Source organism: Hyperolius riggenbachi, chromosome 3 (genome assembly GCF_040937935.1).
Source record: "Hyperolius riggenbachi isolate aHypRig1 chromosome 3, aHypRig1.pri, whole genome shotgun sequence".
NCBI lineage: Eukaryota > Metazoa > Chordata > Amphibia > Anura > Hyperoliidae > Hyperolius > Hyperolius riggenbachi.
In genome coordinates this window covers 6,464,228-6,485,167 of record NC_090648.1, presented here as the reverse complement: position 1 = coordinate 6,485,167, position 20,940 = coordinate 6,464,228, and the positions used below count along the sequence as shown (strand labels likewise).

The 20,940-nt window shown below is 46.5% G+C and overlaps 1 protein-coding gene across 1 annotated transcript in view; it reads right to left on the bottom strand.

The window, feature by feature from the left end:
* Positions 1-13,488, bottom strand: part of LOC137560889 (C-reactive protein-like) — a 45,672-nt gene extending 32,184 nt beyond the window's left edge. The window contains exons 1-2 of the mRNA XM_068272049.1: positions 13,442-13,488; positions 1,461-1,528 (exon numbers count right to left, since the gene is read on the bottom strand). Coding sequence (XP_068128150.1) covers positions 1,461-1,528; positions 13,442-13,488 — 115 coding nt within the window. The remainder of the gene's footprint in view (positions 1-1,460; positions 1,529-13,441) is intronic.
* Positions 13,489-20,940: the final 7,452 nt, after the last annotated feature.

Below are 20,940 nucleotides of genomic sequence, written 5' to 3'. Positions count from 1 at the left end.
CTTCACACAGAGAACCACAGCTGCAGCAAGAATGATAGCAGCAGATGGCAAACGCTCACTCACCTATCCATGATCCAAGCAACAGAGATCCTGTCATCTGAAACCCATCTGTCTCTTCTACAGTGCAGCCGCTCGCTCTGAACTTCCTGATTCTCAGATCAGACATGAAGTAGGAAGTAGTAATAGTAGTAGTAACAGAGCGGCAGCACTCTAGAGGAGACAGATGGGCTCCGGATGACGGGACCTCTATTGCTTGGATTGCAATAGGTGAATGTGATTCATCTGGTGCTGTCATTCTCCCCCACTGCGGCTGCCTTCTCTGCTGGACTATCGTATTCACTGGGATGGAGGCTGCATGGTGGCTGTCTCGTTTGGGAGGAAATCGGTTGTTCAGTGGTGGGAGTGGTTATGTAATTCTGTCTGGGGAACGGCTTCCGGTTTGGCGGTGTCCAGAGCTTTCTGCTATTGCCAGACTGGAGATGCAGGGGGAAAGTGCTGCTGCTGTGATATCTGGCGCCCTCTTCACAGGGGCGCCCCAGCCCCTGAGTGCAAATGTCCCAGCCATTCATCTCTCACTCTGCATTTTGCTGCTGCTATTCCCTGCATTGTGCACCCACAGAGGAAAGCGTGCTGTTGCCCATAGCAACCAGTAGCTTGGCTGCCCGGTGTGTGCAACATATTGCTGTGCAGCTGCATCTTCTGATTCTATTACGACATGATGGGGGGGCCCAAATCAGTTACTTTGCTTAGGGCCCCATTTAGCCTTAATCCGGCTATGTAATCAATAGGTGAATTTTGATTAGCTTTTGTAGGCTCCACCTACTTTTCTGAATATTAATCCCAGTCACCCACTGTGCATAGTTTAAGAACCCTGCCATTGACAGACAGTGTAAGAATGGCTGCAGTTTACATTCTGGCAGTTAAATTTGTATTTTTCTCCACCCACTGATGTCCTGATGTTTCCCGGGTATGTATTTGGCTGCTGTTGGCTGTGGCCACTTTTTCTAACCCTAACACACAATTGTCAACAGTCAATGACCAAGTTTGTGAGATTTGTGGTGTTTGGCAAGAATAATTTTCATTGAAATGAAACACATCTGATTCGCTGTTTGTAGCCCAACCCCTATTCTAAATATTTAACCCCAGTCACCCAATGATCAACTGTACCAGGTTTGAGGCTTGTGCCATTAACAGTGCAAAAATGGCAGCAATTAAATATTTGCCTTGAAAATCAATAGGTGAATTGTGATTGGTTTTTGTAGGCTCCACCCACTTTTCTGAATATTAATCCCAGTCACCCAGTGACCAACTGTGCAAAGTTTTAGAACCTCACAATTAATAGTGTAAGAATGGCTGCAGTTTACAATTTTGAACAGGCTTCATTTAGATGTCTGTTGGTGGGGCGCCTGGTAATAGCTGGCCTAGGGTGTTGAAAAGTAGAAATCTGGCCCTGCACTTACCTTGCTGTGCCTGAGATCCGGGGGCCGGGATAAGGAGCAGCAGTAGCAGCGCACACAGCTTCATTATCCTGCAGGAAACACAACATTATTAGGGGGGAGCCAACATCATCTATCTATCTTCAGCCTACAGTGTTGTTTCACCTTATGCATCCGAGCAACGTTCACCTCCCATTCATTCGCCAATAACTTTATCACTACTTATCACAATTAATTGATCTATATCTTGTTTTTTTTCACCACCAATTAGGCTTTCTTTGGGTGGTACATTTTGCTAAGAATTATTTTTTTCTAAATGCATTTTAACAGGAATATTAAGAAAAACATTGAAAAAAAATCATTATTTCTCAGTTTTCAGCCATTATAGCTTTAAAATACTACATGCTACCATAATTAAAACCCACATATTTTATTTGCCCATTTGTCCCGGTTATTACACCATTTAAATTATGTCCCTATCACAATGTATGGCACCAATATTTTATTTGGAAATAAAGGTGCATTTTTTTTCAATTTGCATCCATCACTATTTACAAGCTTATAATTTAAAAAAGTATAGTAATACACTCGCTTGACTTGCATATTAAAAAGTTCAGACCCTTAGGTAACTATTTATTTTTTTATTGTAATTTTTTAAATATTTTTTTTATTAAAAATTGTATTTATGTTTTTTTTGTATTTATGGTTTTTCGGAGTGGGGAGGTAAACAAGGGATTTTAAATTAAATTTATTGTGTATATTTAAAAAAAAAATATGTAGATGTAGTTTTATTTGGCCACAAGATGGCCACAGTGAGTTTTTGATTTTCCGCCCTGCAAGCGAGAGCTCTCGCTTGCAGGAACAGAAGGGGTGACGTGAGACACAAAAATATTGTCGTTTTCGGGAGAAAGCCGACGGTTTTTCTTAGGGGAACACAGATCAATGGATAGGATCTGTGTTCCCAGTCATTGATCTCAGGAACAGTGAATGGCGGCGGGAGCGCGCGCGGCCCCGAAGTAGCTGTGCAGGCTATCTGGACGGATATATCAAAGTGGTTAATGTAGAGAGAAGTTTGATCTGTTAAAGAACCAATGAGGAACCCCGCAGGCACTTTTAAAGATGCTTTCCCGGGGCGTGCTATAATTAGTATAGCAAGAGCCGTCGGCGATGTGTGGGCGGGTGCGCAGAGATCTTCCAGCAGCATAACCAGAGGATATTGCCATGGGATACATTCATGGTTACTGGCAGACAACATTAACTAAGGCCTGGCTCATATTAGAAAAAAATAGCCAAACGGATCCAGTAGGCGGATCCGGTCTCCACTTCACCGGATCCAGATGGCTCTGTGCACATTGCCAAACGGATCGTGAAAACGGATCTGATCACTGGTGGATTGGATCGGTTCTCACTTTGTTTGCCATTAAATACATAGCTAAGGTCAGCAGTAGAGGCCTCCTCTTCTTGCACTGTGACTACACAGCGTGTCATGTGAAGACGGAAGACTCTACCGCTGGCCTTTAAGTATGTATATTAGGCCTGGTTCACCCTCACTCATCTACCCGCCTGGCTGCTGCACCCTCCCTCACCCTCCCGCCGCTCAGGTTCCCCCCCCCACATCCCCCCCCCCCCCAATCCTTCCCAAGTGAATAAACTTTCTGTTCCCCATTGCCCCCAATGCACAGCATTTTTTCTGTTCTGTTCTGCTGGGCACAATGGTCCGGAAAAGTATGGCCTGCAGCATTTTTTTTTGGTCCATGGAGCGGAGCGTACACAATGGATCCGTACCTGCGGATGCATGTGAATGGCAATCTGTTTGCATCTGTTCCGTTTGTACATTATACGGTCCACTTCAGGTGCGCAAAAAAACGATAATGTGAACCGAGCCAAAAGCTAAGTGTTTATGGATAATTAAACATTTATTGTTGTTGTGTTTCTATTTTTTTTTACCCTTTGTAGAAATAAGTAAGGGGTACTATACCCATTTTACTGGGGGGAGGGGGGTACATCTGGGGGTCCCCTTGTTAACCTCCTCAGCGGTATGGACGAATATATCCGTCCATCACCGCCGGAGGTCGCCGCTCAGGCCCTGCTGGGCCGATTTTTGCAAAATAAAAGCAGCACACGCAGCCGGCACTTTGCCAGCCGCGTGTGCTTCCTGATTGCCCCTGCAGCGCGGCGATCCGCCGCGAGCAGCGGCGAAAGAGGGTCCCCCCAGCCGCCCGAGCCCTGCGCAGCCGGAACAAATGTTCCGGCCAGCGCTAAGGGCTGGATCGGAGGCGGCTGACGTCAGGACGTCGGCTGACGTCCATGACGTCACTCCGCTCGTCGCTATGGCGACGATGTAAGCAAAACAAGGAAGGCTGCTCATTGCGGCCTTCCTTGTTTATTCTGGTCACCGGAGGCGATCAGAATGACGCTTCCGGAGCGCCCTCTAGTGGGCTTTCATGCAGCCAACTTTCAGTTGGCTGCATGAAACAGTTTTTTTTAAATTTAAAAAAAACCCTCCCGCAGCCTCCCTGGCGATCTTAATAGAACGCCAGGGAGGTTAAAGGAGATCCCAGATGCCACCATCAACTCTCTCCCTCCAGAGCTTATACCCACAGGCATGGAGATAGTTACCCCTACCCTCTTCATGGGCACCGGAGAAGGGGAGGAGCCCCTTGGATTGGACAAGGGCTCTGGGGAGAGGGAAAGGCTGCCCCTTTATTTCAGAGCCCCCCTGACCATGGACCATGTGGGCTGGTATAGCTCAGGGTGCGAAGCCCCACTAGGCTGGGGCTCCACATTGTGGCTATCCCAGTCTGCATGGGGGACAAGGGGTTAAAGAGGTGGGGCGTTGGCACAATGCATGTTTTCATAAAATGTGTATACAGAGCTTGAAAATAGGTATATATTAAAGTTTACCACACCAGAATGTCATTTTACTGAGTTTAAAAGAACATTTTTTTCCATTCAATTTTCTCAAATACTACAAGGTCTTTTCTTGACTTGTTTATTGATTTATTTTAGTATTCATATAGCGCCGACATATTACACTGCACTGTACAGAGTGTATTGTCTTTTCACTAACTGCCCCTCAGAGGAGCTCACAATCTCTGGGGCCCGCCTAGGGCTGTTTTGTGGGGCATGAGCCAGGAGGGGACGCAGCACATGAAGGGGGAGTGGCCCCTCCTCCCCGCCGCTGTGTGTGGGCATCGCTCCCCCTTCGTGCGCTGCGTCCCCTCCTGGCTATACTGAGGGCACCTATACCTAGCTAAACCGGGGGCACCCATGCCTGGTTACACTGAGGGCACCCATGTCTGGATATACTGAGGGCACCCATGCCTGACTACACTGAGGTAACCCATGCCTGCCTACACTGAGGGCACCTATACCTAGCTAAACTGGGGGCACCCATGCCTGGATATACTGAGGGCACCCATGCCTGGCTACACTGAGGGCACCCATGCCTGGCTACACTGAGGGCACCCATGCCTGGCTACACTGAGGGCACCCATGCCTGGATATACTGAGGGCACCCATGCCTGACTACACTGAGGTAACCCATGCCTGCCTACACTGGGGGCACCTATATCTAGCTACACTGAGGGCACCCATGCCTGGCTATACTGAGGGCACCCATGCCTGGATATACTGAGGGCACCCATGCCTGACTACACTGAGGTAACCCATGCCTGCCTACACTGGGGGCACCTATATCTAGCTACACTGAGGGCACCCATGCCTGGCTATACTAGGGGCAAACATGCCTAGCTATAATGAAGGCAATCATACCTAGCTATACTGGGGGCACCCATACCTGGAAGCAGGAAATTTGGGCGCATGAGGCAGGTGGACAAAAAGGGCGCCGCCATTCACTCCCATAATAAATACCATTTAATGGGCGCCCAACAGGAAAAAAGGGCGCCGGAGAAAAATAACGTTTTAAAAGCGGCGCCCGGAGACTTTTAATGTTTTATAACTGCTTCTCATGATTACACATTATTTAATGATTTATAATTTTTTTAAACATTATTTTTAAACGAAAAACAGTACAATATTTTTTTTTTTTATTATTTTTAAACGAAAAACAGCACAATATTTTTTTTAAACGTTATTAATGCTTATCACAGGGAGGTCTTAGGGTTAGGCACCACCAGGGGGGTCTTAGATTTAGACACCACCAGGGGGGTCTTAGGGTTAGGCACCACCAGGGGGGGTCTTAGGTTTAGGCACCACCAGGGGGGTCTTAGGTTTAGGCACCACCAGGGGGTCTAGGGGTTAGGGATAGGTACAGGGAGGGTTCTGTGTGAGAGTAGGGTTAGGTATAGCTTTAGTAACATTCTTATTAATGTTTTATAAAACGTTATTATAAATTTCACTTTTTAAACAGGGAAGATTAACATTTTTACAATTGCCGATTTCATACACATTATTTAATGATTTATAACTTTATAAAACATTATTTTTAAACGAAATATAGCACAATTTTTTTTAAACGTTATTCATGCTTATCGTTTAAAACCCTGCGCCCTTTTTTCCCGGTGCCCTTTTTTAACGTACGCCCCATACCTAGCTATACTGGGGGCACCCATACCTAGCTATACTGAGGGCACCTATACCTGGCTGTACTGAGGGCACCTATACCTGGCTACACTGGGGGCGGGTACCTATACGGGGGGTGGGGGGCCCCATCCAATATTTTGCAGGGGGGCCCAGTGATTTCTAGGTATGCCCCTGCTCACAATCTAATCCCTACCACAGTCATATGTCTATGTATATTAACCGCTAAGATTGTTGGCATTGACCTTAATGTAAATAAAGCATAATTACATTAAATAACTATGGGTTGATAGAAAATCAATTCAATTTCGAAATTGTACACCCAATTTTGCGCAATCGTTATATGCAGATTGCGATCATCATTAGTAGAGGATATGAAGACACACCCACACCGCACACTGTCACACTGATAAGCAGTAATGTTACACATAAAGCACACAGCACTAGTAATAAAATGCAATCACACACATACCACGCTACGGTCTCTGGAGGAATTCTGCGCTCAGGAGGTCAAATCGCTCATTTTACACGGAATACTCCAAGAGGTGGAACAATGCAAACATACAAAAACATTTACAGAAGGATAAGGAGGAACAGAAAACTTTTTACCTTCGGTCAGTATTGTTTGTTAATCCAATTGGCGAAAGATCGTCAAAATCTAAAACACTTCCCTTGTTTCAAGGAACAAATCTGCAAAGTCACTCCTGCAGCTAACATTGATAGGTCAGGTATTGCTCCGCCCCCTGGACCCCTGTGACCAATCAAAGCCAGTCCAAGAGTCAGAAAAATGGCATAGAATGAAAAAAAAAAGTAAAGAAAGATCAGGGAGGCCGGTGTCGCACGCAAATATTCACCAAAGCTATTTGTGCATCGAAAATAGTATTTTCAAATTTGAAAAAAAACAGTGACTGGAAATGAATATAAGATAGTAGCTGCGAAACGCTGTCACACAGGCTGACTGGCGATGAACAGTTTGCGCTCTCCTTCCGCGTCCGCTGACAGCTAATCACAAAACACATTGCGTAACCGCGCTGACGTGTGTGTGATGTAAGAGCGCTCTCTGTACTGTGCTGCCTGAGCTAACAACAAGTGAACAGCAACTTAGGCTTTTGTTAAGCGGAAAACCACAAACATATTACAAAATTATTTTTTAAGGCATTTTCGCTCAAAAGTCAAAGTATTCATTATTATTTTTGCAAATCAATAAATAATGTGAAAAGAATATCAGCGTTTCCACTCATCACTGACGGAGGCAAATCATTCCCAAGTAAGAACAAGCAGGTCCACGGGAGGAAATATGGCATCCAGTGAAAAATGGCGCCGGTTAAATAATGGCGCCCCCTTCTGCCCGATATTTGTTTAAAACAATATTTATCGTTTTAATGGCGCAGACCTTGTGAACGTAATTTATCGTTTTAATACCTGTTTTTTTTGTCCTGGCTGAACGATATTTATCGTTTTAACCCCTGCTCTGCTGCTGTTTGGAAAATTTCTGCCCGCCGACTTTAATGTTTAATAGCAAAGCCCCCTTAAAGTATAAAAACACTAAATTTGCAGGGAATGTTAAGAAGAACAGTGGGAACAAGAGGACATTTAAAAAAAAAACAAAAAAAACCTTATACTTTTTGAGAAAATTGATTCAGAGGCCGGTTCTATTTGTATTGAATCGAATGAGCCGATTCATTCGGTTCAACACAAAAAGAACTGGCTCATTCAATTCAATACAAAAAGAACCGGCTCATTGATGAGCCGGTTAGTATAGTTTAGAATGCGTCCTGTGTGGACACGTAGCTGCCGGCTCCCGGCTCTCCTCCACACCTCCCTGCACCTGTCACCCCTCACCTAGCAGCACCCATGGGTGCTGCTAGGCGCCAGGCTAGGTGAGGGTGACAGGTGAGGAGGTGGGGAGAGACAGCAGGAGCCGACAGCTTTGTGTCCCACAGGACGCATTCTCTGCTATGTGGGGGGCGGCAGAGATCTTCAATCAACTTAATTGAAGGTCGCAAGATTGGAGGATACTGTATCGTTTACCGAGGATATGGGCGTGGGAACATTTTTTTAAAGGTACAGGTAAGTATTTCTGGTTAATTAAGAATATTAAAATACTTTTCTCGTGGTTGCGTTTTTATTTCATTTAATCCTTTGTGGAAATGGGTAAGGGGCACCTTGTACCCCTATACTCATTTCTCCTGGGAGGGGGGTAGGCATCTGGGGTCCCCTTTTTAAAGGGGACTCCCAGATGCCACCATGAACTCTCCCCCCCCCCCCCCCCCCAGGGAGTCGTCGCCCTCACCTCCTCCTGGGGCACCGGAGGTGGGGAAGAACCCCTTGTCCTTGGATTGGACAAGGGCTCCGGGGGGGGGAGGGGAAGGCTTGGCCGCCCCTCCCCCCCGGAGCCCTCCCATACCATGGACCATGCGGGCTGGTATAGCTCAGGGTGCGAAGCCCCAGTCGGCCAGGGCTCCGCATTCTGGCTATCCCAGCCTGCATGGGGGACAAGGGGTTACAGAGGCTCAGGAGGGGGGACCCCACGCCATTTTATTTTTCAGATTTCCCACACTCAGAACATTCCCCAAAAATAAAAAAAATGTAATTTTTTTTAAATATTGTTTCCCACTATCTTTTTAACATCCTGCACATTTGGTGTTGCTAGGATGTAAGGGGCCTTTGCTATTAACTGCTGGGACATATTTCCCACACACTGACCAGCGGCATTTAAATGTATCTTTTTTTCTTTGAACTTTAAAATCAATTTTCTCAAAAAGTATACGGTCTTTTTGAAAAAAAAAAATCCTCTTGTTCCCACTGTTCTTCTTAACATTCCCTACACATTTGGTGTTTCTGGCACTTAAGGGGGCTTTGCTATTAACCGCTAAAGTCGGCGGGCGTTTAATTTTACCACGGTCAGAAGGAGAATTTTAAAATCGATTTTCTCAAAAAGTATAAGGTCTTTTTGAAAAAAAAATTTCCTCTTCTTCCCACTGTTCTTCTTAACATTCCCTGCAAATGTGATGTTTCTATCTTTTAAGGGGGCTGCGCTATTAAACGTTAAAGTCGGAGGGCAGACATTTTCTAAATGGCAGCAAAGCAGGGGTTAAAACGATAAATATCGTTCAGGCAGGACAACAAAAGCAGGTTTTAAAACGATAAATATCGTTTTGACAGTCGTCGCCATTTTTTAACTTTATAAAATGATAAATATGGTTTAATAATTGTTTTCAATGGTTTTCAATGAGGCGCCATTTTTATAGCGCCCGCGCCTGGCGCCATTTTTCACTGCCCCGGAAATATGTACCCAAACATCTGAGCGGGTAAGTGCCGTAGTGATGGCCGAATATCAAAATTTAATTTGATTTATGCATAATTGTATATATGCCTGTTGTCCATATTCTCCTAGCATAAAGCACCGAATTAACTAATGATTGTTATAAAGGTTGCACAGAATAAATGAAATGGTCTATGTTACTGAGGTCATCAGATAGAGTCATATGTCACTGAGGTCATCAGATAGAGTCATATGTCACTGAGGTCATCAGATAGAGTCATATGTCACTGAGGTCATCAGATAGAGTCATATGTCACTGAGGTCATCAGATAGAATCATAAGTCACTGAGGTCATCAGATAGAGTCATATGTCACTGAGGTCATCAGATAGAGTCATATGTCACTGAGGTCATCAGATAGGGTCATATGTCACTGAGGTCATCAGATAGAGTCATATGTCACTGAGGTCATCAGATAGAGTCATATGTCACTGAGGTCATCAGATAGAGTCATATGTCACTGAGGTCATCAGATAGAGTCATATGTCACTGAGGTCATCAGATAGAGTCATATGTCACTGAGGTCATCAGATAGAGTCATATGTCACTGAGGTCATCAGATAGAGTCATATGTTACTGAGGTCATCAGATAGAGTCATATGTCACTGAGGTCATCAGATAGGGTCATATGTCACTGAGGTCATCAGATAGAGTCATATGTTACTGAGGTCATCAGATAGAGTCATATGTTACTGAGGTCATCAGATAGAGTCATAAGTCACTGAGGTCATCAGATAGAGTCATGTGTCACTGAGGTCATCAGATAGGGTCATATGTCACTGAGGTCATCAGATAGGGTCATATGTCACTGAGGTCATCAGATAGAGTCATATGTCACTGAGGTCATCAGATAGAGTCATATGTCACTGAGGTCATCAGATAGAGTCATATGTCACTGAGGTCATCAGATAGAGTCATATGTTACTGAGGTCATCAGATAGAGTCATATGTCACTGAGGTCATCAGATAGGGTTATATGTCACTGAGGTCATCAGATAGAGTCATATGTTACTGAGGTCATCAGATAGGGTCATATGTCACTGAGGTCATCAGATAGAGTCATATGTCACTGAGGTCATCAGATAGGGTCATATGTCACCGAGGTCATCAGATAGAGTCATATGTCACTGAGGTCATCAGATAGAGTCATATGTTACTGAGGTCATCAGATAGAGTCATATGTTACTGAGGTCATCAGATAGAGTCATATGTCACTGTTTGACCTCACATAGAGTCATATGTCACTGAGGTCATCAGATAGGGTCATATGTCACTGAGGTCATCAGATAGAGTCATATGTTACTGAGGTCATCAGATAGAGTCATATGTCACTGAGGTCATCAGATAGAGTCATATGTTACTGAGGTCATCAGATAGAGTCATATGTCACTGAGGTCATCAGATAGGGTCATATGTCACTGAGGTCATCAGATAGAGTCATATGTCACTGAGGTCATCAGATAGAGTCATATGTTACTGAGGTCATCAGATAGAGTCATATGTCACTGAGGTCATCAGATAGAGTCATATGTCACTGAGGTCATCAGATAGAGTCATATGTCACTGAGGTCATCAGATAGAGTCATATGTCACTGAGGTCATCAGATAGAGTCATATGTCACTGAGGTCATCAGATAGAGTCATATGTTACTGAGGTCATCAGATAGAGTCATAAGTCACTGAGGTCATCAGATAGAGTCATATGTCACTGAGGTCATCAGATAGAGTCATATGTCACTGAGGTCATCAGATAGAGTCATATGTTACTGAGGTCATCAGATAGAGTCATGTGTCACTGTTTGACCTCACATAGAGTCATATGTCACTGAGGTCATCAGATAGGGTCATATGTCACTGAGGTCATCAGATAGAGTCATATGTCACTGAGGTCATCAGATAGAGTCATATGTTACTGAGGTCATCAGATAGAGTCATATGTCACTGAGGTCATCAGATAGAGTCATATGTTACTGAGGTCATCAGATAGAGTCATATGTCACTGAGGTCATCAGATAGAGTCATATGTTACTGAGGTCATCAGATAGAGTCATATGTCACTGAGGTCATCAGATAGGGTCATATGTCACTGAGGTCATCAGATAGAGTCATATGTCACTGAGGTCATCAGATAGAGTCATATGTCACTGAGGTCATCAGATAGGGTCATATGTCACTGAGGTCATCAGATAGAGTCATATGTTACTGAGGTCATCAGATAGAGTCATATGTCACTGAGGTCATCAGATAGAGTCATATGTTACTGAGGTCATCAGATAGAGTCATATGTCACTGAGGTCATCAGATAGAGTCATATGTCACTGAGGTCATCAGATAGGGTCATATGTCACTGAGGTCATCAGATAGAGTCATATGTTACTGAGGTCATCAGATAGAGTCATATGTCACTGAGGTCATCAGATAGGGTCATATGTTACTGAGGTCATCAGATAGAGTCATGTGTCACTGTTTGACCTCACATAGAGTCATATGTCACTGAGGTCATCAGATAGGGTCATATGTCACTGAGGTCATCAGATAGGGTCATATGTCACTGAGGTCATCAGATAGAGTCATATGTCACTGAGGTCATCAGATAGAGTCATATGTCACTGAGGTCATCAGATAGAGTCATATGTCACTGAGGTCATCAGATAGAGTCATATGTCACTGAGGTCATCAGATAGAGTCATATGTCACTGAGGTCATCAGATAGAGTCATATGTTCCTGAGGTCATCAGATAGAGTCATATGTCACTGAGGTCATCAGATAGAGTCATATGTCACTGAGGTCATCAGATAGAGTCATATGTTCCTGAGGTCATCAGATAGAGTCATATGTCACTGAGGTCATCAGATAGAGTCATATGTTCCTGAGGTCATCAGATAGAGTCATATGTCACTGAGGTCATCAGATAGAGTCATATGTTCCTGAGGTCATCAGATAGAGTCATATGTCACTGAGGTCATCAGATAGAGTCATATGTTCCTGAGGTCATCAGATAGAGTCATATGTCACTGAGGTCATCAGATAGAGTCATATGTTACTGAGGTCATCAGATAGAGTCATATGTCACTGAGGTCATCAGATAGAGTCATATGTCACTGAGGTCATCAGATAGAGTCATATGTCACTGAGGTCATCAGATAGAGTCATATGTCCCTGAGGTCATCAGATAGAGTCATATGTCACTGAGGTCATCAGATAGAGTCATATGTCACTGAGGTCATCAGATAGAGTCATATGTCACTGAGGTCATCAGATAGAGTCATATGTCACTGAGGTCATCAGATAGAGTCATATGTCACTGAGGTCATCAGATAGAGTCATATGTCACTGAGGTCATCAGATAGAGTCATATGTCACTGTTTGACCTCACATAGAGTCAAGCCATTTCAGCTATTTGACTGTTAAACAGTTCAAAGCTATCATCAGTGGATCTATACATACAGATAAGTTAATTGGCTCGCCCCTAAAATTGGCACTAGACTACAATCCATACATGATATATACATAGACCTATGATAAAGGTAGGGACTAGATTGTGAGCTCCTTTGAGGGACAGTTAGGGACAAGACAATATGTTCTGTACAGCGCTGCATAAGATGTCGGCGCTATATAAATACTAAATAATAATAATATAGAAGTATATTGTATTGAACGCAACAAGATCAGTTTACAAGTAAAAGGTATATCCTATTCGCCCCTCACAAAGCACTGTTGTTAGGACTGGACTCTTAGTAATTGTGTATGTCTATTCTCTTATTTGTTGTGAGACCTTACAAATACCAGCAATGTATAACAGAGAAAGGAGGGTCTCTTTGTAATCGTTTGTTGACATTCTCATAGGTATCTGTTACGTAGGCTTTGCAAATGTCTACATTGTATAGTTAAGGTCGGTACACACGCCGGACTGCAGGAAACAACGGGTCCGTCGTCACCTCCTGCTGGGCGTGTTTTCAGCAGACAGTCCAGCGTGTCTACAGTCTGTCGGTAGACTGATACGCCGGGCGGATCGCTCAGAAACAGCCGTATCAGTCTGCAGACAGACTGTACACACGCCGGACTGTTGCTGGAACGCCCACCCAGTGGGAGGTGACGACGGACCCCTCGTTGCCTGAAGTCCGGCGTGTGTACGGACCTTAAGAGAAGACTAAACAATCTGTTGTGTATCTGCACCAGCTCCATTGTCTCCTATATGTACAGTACATGCTTACATTGTCCTCAAGGATATCAGCCAGACAAACAGCCCTTCAAGTCTGCAGACAAACGCATCAGACCAAAGAAAAGGACAACTCTACAGGCCAGTTACCTTCCTAATCCCGGATCTGAATATACAGCTCATGATTGGACTTCAGCTGTATACATTTTATGATGTCATATTACTGCCCACTTCTTGTTTTGTATACATTAACGGTTTCACTGACAGCTCATCAGCGCACAAGTCTGGAACACCAGAGGAGTTCAAGGCAGCCAGGTACTCCCTCAAGCGCGAACTTAGCGTCGCAAAAAGGGCCTACTCCAACAAGCTGGGGCTCCGCCTACGCTCAAACAACACACGGGAGGTCTGGCAAGGGCTTAGGGCAGCCACAAATTTCAAACCCTCTCCTCAACAAGCACCCCCGAGTCTCGAACTAGCAGAAAAACTCAACGAATTCTATGGCAGGTTCGAACATCAACCCACCCATGTAGGGGACCCGAAGGCCACCCACTGGGCACCCCCCATATCCACCTCTCCTAGTACTGGCAGTGCCCTCCCAGAACCAGTAGTAGTCCAGGGGACAGACATACTCAGGCACCTCCAGAGACTAAACCCTAGGAAAGCCTCTGGCCCGGACGGCGTGTCATCCATGTGCCTGAGATCATGCGCCAGCCAGCTAGCCCCGGTACTGACCTCTATTTTTCAGAACTCCCTGTCGGCTGGCAAAGTACCATCCTGCTTTAAAAGGTCCACTATCATACCGGTACCTAAAAAAACAGGTGCTACGGATCTCAACAACTACAGACCCGTGGCCCTTACCTCAACTGTCATGAAGATCTTTGAAAAACTAGTCCTTACCCATCTGAAAAACTCCACAAACGCCCTCCTAGATCCACTTCAGTTTGCATACAGGGCAAACCGGTCCATAGAGGATGCCATCAACATCAGTCTGGCATACATTATGGAACATCTGGACAGACCCAACACCTACGCCAGGATCCTTTTCCTGGATTTTAGCTCTGCCTTCAATACGATCTGCCCGAACATCCTGTATAACAACTTAGCACAAATAGGGCTTGACGTAAACCTCTGCAACTGGATCAAGGACTTCCTCACAAACAGGACACAACAGGTTAAACTTGGCAGCTGCCTCTCCCAATTGAGGACCACAAATACTGGCGCCCCCCAAGGCTGTGTTCTGTCTCCGATCCTGTTTTCCCTGTATACAAACAGATGCACCTCCACTGCCGACTGCGTTAAGGTAATTAAATTTGCGGATGACACCACCATCCTTGGTCTCATCAGTGAGGAGGACGAACGCACTTACCGCAGCGAGATCGAGCGGATCTGCAACTGGTGTAAAGACAACATGCTTGTCCTAAACGCTGCTAAGACTGTCGAGTTGGTTATCGACTTCAGGAAATGCCCCCCCCCACTCAGCCCGGTACTCATTGAAGGCACGGAAGTCACCAGAGTACCTAGCGTTCGGTTTCTGGGCACTACTATCACCAACGACTTGAGATGGAGTGAAAACACCACTAAATGCCAAAAGAAGGCGCAGCAACGGCTGTTCTTCCTAAGACAACTCAGGAAGTTTGGTATGCCGCAGGAGCTGCTGTCTAGCTTCTACACTGCCACCATAGAGTCAATCCTGTGCTCCTCCATCATCGTGTGGTATGGTGGAGCCACGTCTAGCGACCGGTACAGACTGCAAAGAGTAATAAATACAGCGGAAAAAATAATTGGTTCCCCCCTGCCACCTCTGGACCTCCTCCACGCATCCAGACTGAGAACAAGGGCAGACAGGATCACGAATGACCGGCTCCATCCCGGCAGCCGCTTCTTCAACCGCATGCGCTCAGAATACCGTTACAGGGCTATTTCCACCAAAACCTCCAGGCACAGGAACTCCTTTTTCCCCCAAGCAGTGTGCCTTCTGAACTCAAATCTCACACACAGAATAACTAAATAGCACATCTGTGACCCAGGCCTAAATAAATATGTACTTATCCTGTGGATTACCGCAGGTAGTTTTTGCTCTAACATACCTTAATTCTTCTGAACTGCACATGTTTTTTGCACTACCTCGTTTAATGTCTTTGTCTGCTCGTCATTGCATGCTTTGATGTACTATGCTCTATGCTGATGTGTACCACAAACAATTCCGAGTGTGGCAACTGCTGCACTTGGCGATAATAAAATCTGATTCTGATTCTGATTCTGATTCTGATTCTGATATTATACTATAGACTACTTTTGGTCTAATAATATCTCCACATATGTGCAAAATAAATTGTATTCTTTAACCATTTCAGGACCACAGGGCTAAACCCCCCTAAAGACCGGGCTATTTTCAGTTAAATCGGCCACTGCAGCTTTAAGGCCCCGCTGCAGGGCCACACAACACAGCACACTAGTGACCCCCCCCCCCTTTTCTCCCCACCAACAGAGCTGTCTGTTGGTGGGGTCTAATTGCAGCCCCCCCCCCCCCCCCCCGCATGTTTATTTAATTTTTTATCAATATTTATGTGTGTTTTTTTTAATAAAAATGACTATTTTTTAGCCATGTCACACAGCAGTCCCCAGTACAGCGCTGCTGCCAATCGCAGCGCTGTACATGTTAATTAGATGGCAGTTTCGCTGTCTAACAGTCATCGCCGCTCAGAGACTGAAGAGGGGGCAGAGCTCCGCCCCCCGAGCAGGAGATACGCGCGCAGACTGTGCATGATCTCCTGCAAAATAGAGCCCCAGGACTTGATGCCAATCGGCGTTAGGCGGTCCTGGGGCTGCCACTGCGTCCGCGCCCATTGGCCTGAGGCAGTCCTGGGATGGTTAAAGGACAACTGAAGTGAGGGGGATATGGAGGCTGCCATATTTGTTTCCTTTTAGGCTGCTTTCACAGTGGGACGTTACAGGCGCACGTTAGAGGAGCCTGTAACGCAGCCTAACTCACAGTAATGAAAAATCAATGTGTTGTTCACAGTGCCCACGTTGCGTTACATTGTAACGCTACACGTTGAATGAAAGTGCAGCATGCTGTGTGTTATATTGGGCTTTAGCTGCGTTAGACTGCTTGCACATGCTGACACTGCAGAAATCCTCCACAAGCGTATAATTTGAGAGAACCCAGCAAAAGGTGCAACGCACCTGTACAGGGAAATTCCTGTCGGCAGGTGGAGCTGTGGAGTGCAGAGGAACAGCTCCTCTGCCCTGCCACAGACGCCAGACAGGAATTGTACGAAGGGAAGAAACGCAGGGCAAGATAGCCCTGAAAGAGAGAGAGCAAAGCGACAGAGGGTATGTGTGTCCACCAATCTAGTCGCCACCCTGCGACGTTGAACACACACCCATGAAGATCAAGTGAGAAGGCAATCGCCAGAGATGGCGATTGCTAACAGTGACACAAGACAGAATAAGCACAGATGAGGAATGTATGTATGTCCACCAATCTAGCTGCCAACCTGCGACGGTGGACACACAACAGAGGAAACCAAGTGAGAACGCAATCGCAAGGGAAGCAATTGCGAATGAGAATGAGCACAGGGACAGAATGTATGTATGTCCACCAATCTAGCCACCAACCTGCGATGGTGGACACACAACAGAGGAAACCAAGTGAGAACGCAATCGCAAGGGAAGTGATTGCAAATGAGGATGAGCACAGGGACAGAATGTATGTGTGTGCACCAATCAAGTCGCCAACCCGCGACGGTGCACACACAACAGCAGAAACAAAGTAGGAACGCAATCGCGAGAGAGGCGATTGCCAGAGGTGACACAAGGCTTAGGCAAGACAGAGGACAAGAGTAGCAAAGGCTCAGCAAATCATACAATGAGAAGATAAGGAAAATAACAAACGCTAACTAAACGAGAACGCCGCACTCATTCGCAACAGCGAACGCATGTACTGCGCGGTCTCCGCGTGTTAAGCACAACAGAGACAAGCACGCCTAACTAACCCCGCCACCCAAACATGAAACAGAGAACGCGAGCGCTTGCTTAACGGTTACCTCACCGAGGCTACAGCAAGCGTTCGTCTCAGACAAGACAGACAGATGAACGGGAAACAGGATAGGAAAGATCCACTGCTCTTTCCGCCAGAGCGAGTGCGATTCAGGTAAAGTAACAGAGCTAGCAGGATCCACTGCTCTTTCCGCCAGAGAGAGTGCGATCCAAGTATCGAAACAGAGTGATGAGATAGCTGGTAGCAACCGCTGCTCCGGCTATACTCCAAGAAGCAGATCAGAAGGATCCACAGCCGCTACCGCTAGAGGCTAGTGCGATCCGAGCAAGACTAACAGAGGAGATAGCTGGTAGCAACCGCTACTCCAGCTATACTCCAAGACAGACAGAACGATTTCCTGACGACCACCGTTGGCGACAGGACAATCGCAACAGAGAGGCAATACAGACAAAACAGATAAGCAGGCTAACTGCACTACAGAAGCTGCCTAGTGCAGTCCCCTGAATTACTCTAACTAACTATAACAATCCAACAGGCAAGGCTGACACTCTAGGAGTGATTTAACAAACCGTTATGACCAGCAAAGCATTGTGGGTGATCCCAACCTTTATACTGCCAGCAGCTAGATGATTTGCATAACCAATGTATGCAAATCCCTCAGCAGCAGAGTAGGTCTGGAACTTGCAAGACAAAGTCAGGTCTCTTATCCAGAGACCTGCATCTCTCAGACATAAGGAATGGTCAAACAGCTGGCTGCCTGTGCAGCCAGCTGAGCGGATCCTTACAATAGCTAATTAATATTCACTGCACTGTGGGGACGTAACCTGGACTCATAGTGTTGTCCGGATCATGAATGAATTGTTCATTTGATCCGGATTTTTTTTTGTGAGTCGAATCATCCGGATCACCACAATGAACGATTTGGTTCACAGTGGATGTCTGTCTGGAAGAAACAGGAACATACAGACTGTACAGTGCAGGGAAAGTCCTGTCCTGCTAGTCATTTCACCCAGTCTGCTTCCCTAGTAAAATGATTCAAATGATTCGGTTCAAAGATCAGGATCTTTTCAATGATCCGATTCAAATCATCCGAATCCTTGAAAAGATCCGGACTTCCCATCACTATCCTGGCGCGGCTGTTCTATCAGTATAGATAGAAGGAAACCAGCGCACCAAGAGCCGTATAACGCAGCTCAATCTGACATCCAACTTCATTAACATCAAGATGGCGCTGTAGCAAGACGCCGTGGCACACAGGGCTCCGGCTCTTTTTCCTCTCTTCCCCTTCTCCCTCGTGATCCCCCCGCTTTTCTTGGCGGGATGGATTCCTCTCCGCCAGGGGACATAGGCAGGCCGGGCGCTGATCACCGGAGCGCCAGCGGTCACGAGTAGCCGCCCGTTTGTTAGGGCCACCACCCACGTGGCTGCCCGCGGACCCCCATGTATGCCGCCTCCTGCTCCACTCACTATCAGCCGCCGCTGCCAGCAACCCAGCTCACCAGAAGCAGGCCAGCGTTCACGGGAAGCCGCTCGTTCTTGGGACCGGGCCGTCACCCACGTGGCTGGCCGCGGACCCCCGGGCACGCCGCTCCTGCTCCACTCTCCAGCGAGACACTGCCAGCAGGGACACAGGCGCCAGTCACCGGAGCGCCAGGGGCCGCACGTTCTTAGGGCCGGGCCATCACCCAAGTGGCTGGCCGCAGACCCACAAGCACGCCGCTCCTGCTCCACTCTCCAGCGAGACGCTGCCAGCCGGGACACAGGCGCCAGTCACCGGAGCGCCAGGGGCCGCACGTTCTTAGGGCCGGGCCATCACCCAAGTGGCTAGCCGCAGACCCACAAGCACGCCGCTCCTGCTCCACTCTCCAGCGAGACGCTGCCAGCCGGGACACAGGCGCCAGTCACCGGAGCGCCAGGGGCCGCACGTTTTTGGAATCGGGCCGACGCCCACATGGCCGGCTGCGGACACCCGCGCACACCGCTTCACCTTCCCTGCTCCACTCACCAGGGAGAACCGCCCGCTTGTGCAGCCAGGGAGGACCAGGATGTCGCTGCTGCGCCTGCCACGGGAGACGCCGTGGCCTTGCAACAATAGGTAACGGGTCTGGGAGCTGCTCCACCGTCGCAGTCATGGAGGCCCAGGCTGCCGCTGTTACTCTGCCGGGTCAGGGGGGCTGGCACGCTGCCGCCGCTGATGGAAGCACAGCAGTGGACAACACCATCATCAGCCCCTCCGGATCTATGCCCCCTGCCAGACCATCTGCTGTGATGGGGCCTGTAGGGGCAAAATTGCAAGTCTGCATTGGGAGTTTGTGGGGCCGGGCCTGTCATGGAGTTGAGGACTGTTTTTCTCAACCATGGGGACGAAGGGACTCTGTGTCTATTTTTCATTGTATGGGGGGGGCCTGGAGGGCGGTAGAGCAGTGAGCGCCGCTCAGTGTGGCAGGCAGCTCCGCTCGACTTTGCTCTTGCTCAGACCCCTCTGGCCTTTTTTGTCTTCTTTCGTCATGTGTTCTATGTAAGTATGTTTTTGGAAATGCGTACTCTGTGGAATGTTAAATGGTTGTCTGCTGTAATTGTTTTAACTTTGTGCGATGTTTAACATATGTTACTGTACCATCACCGACCCTGCTTGCTTGTGCCAAAAATAATTCCGGGTACAACCCACCGTTGTACTTGGCGAAATAAATGATTCTGATTCTGATTCTGAACTTCAACACCACCATGCGTTGTGTTAGGGGCACGTTATGCGACCATAACGTCCCCTAAAACGCAACGTCTTGGTGTGAAAGAGGCCTGAAGCAATACCAGTTGCCTGGCTGTCTTGCTGATTCTCTGCCTCTAACACTTTTAGCCATAGCCCCTGAACAAGCATGCAGCATATGAGGTGTTCCTGACATTATTGTCAGATCTGATAGCTTCCTGCTTGCTTCTGAGGTTATCCAGACACTACTTTAGGCAAATAGATCAGCAGGGCTGCCAGGAAACTGGTATTGTTTAAAAGCAGATAAATATGGCAGCCACCATATTCGTCCCACTTCAGTTTCCCTTTAATTTGGAAACTGCTCAACGTTCTTGTTTTTATATCTGAAAAATTGTAATTCCTCCAACATTGTAACCGCAAACATTTGAGAACTGACCGTTTGCGGCGAGCTCGATAGACTTTTGTCGAGGAAAAACAAACCAACAATCAATCAGTTGTTTTAAAGACAAAAAGTATTCTTGCTTTTATTGCTTAAAGAGACACTGAAGCGAAAAAAAAAATGATATAGTGAATTGGTTGTGTACTATGAATAATTACTAGAAGATTAGCAGCAAAGAAAATATTCTCATACTTTTATTTTCAGGTATATAGTGTTTTTTCTAACATTGCATCATGATATGTGCATGACCAATTGCCGTCCTGCGGACAAACCAACCCCTTAATTTTACTTCCCCCTTTTCCTTAAATAACATCAAAAACTCTATGTTTAAT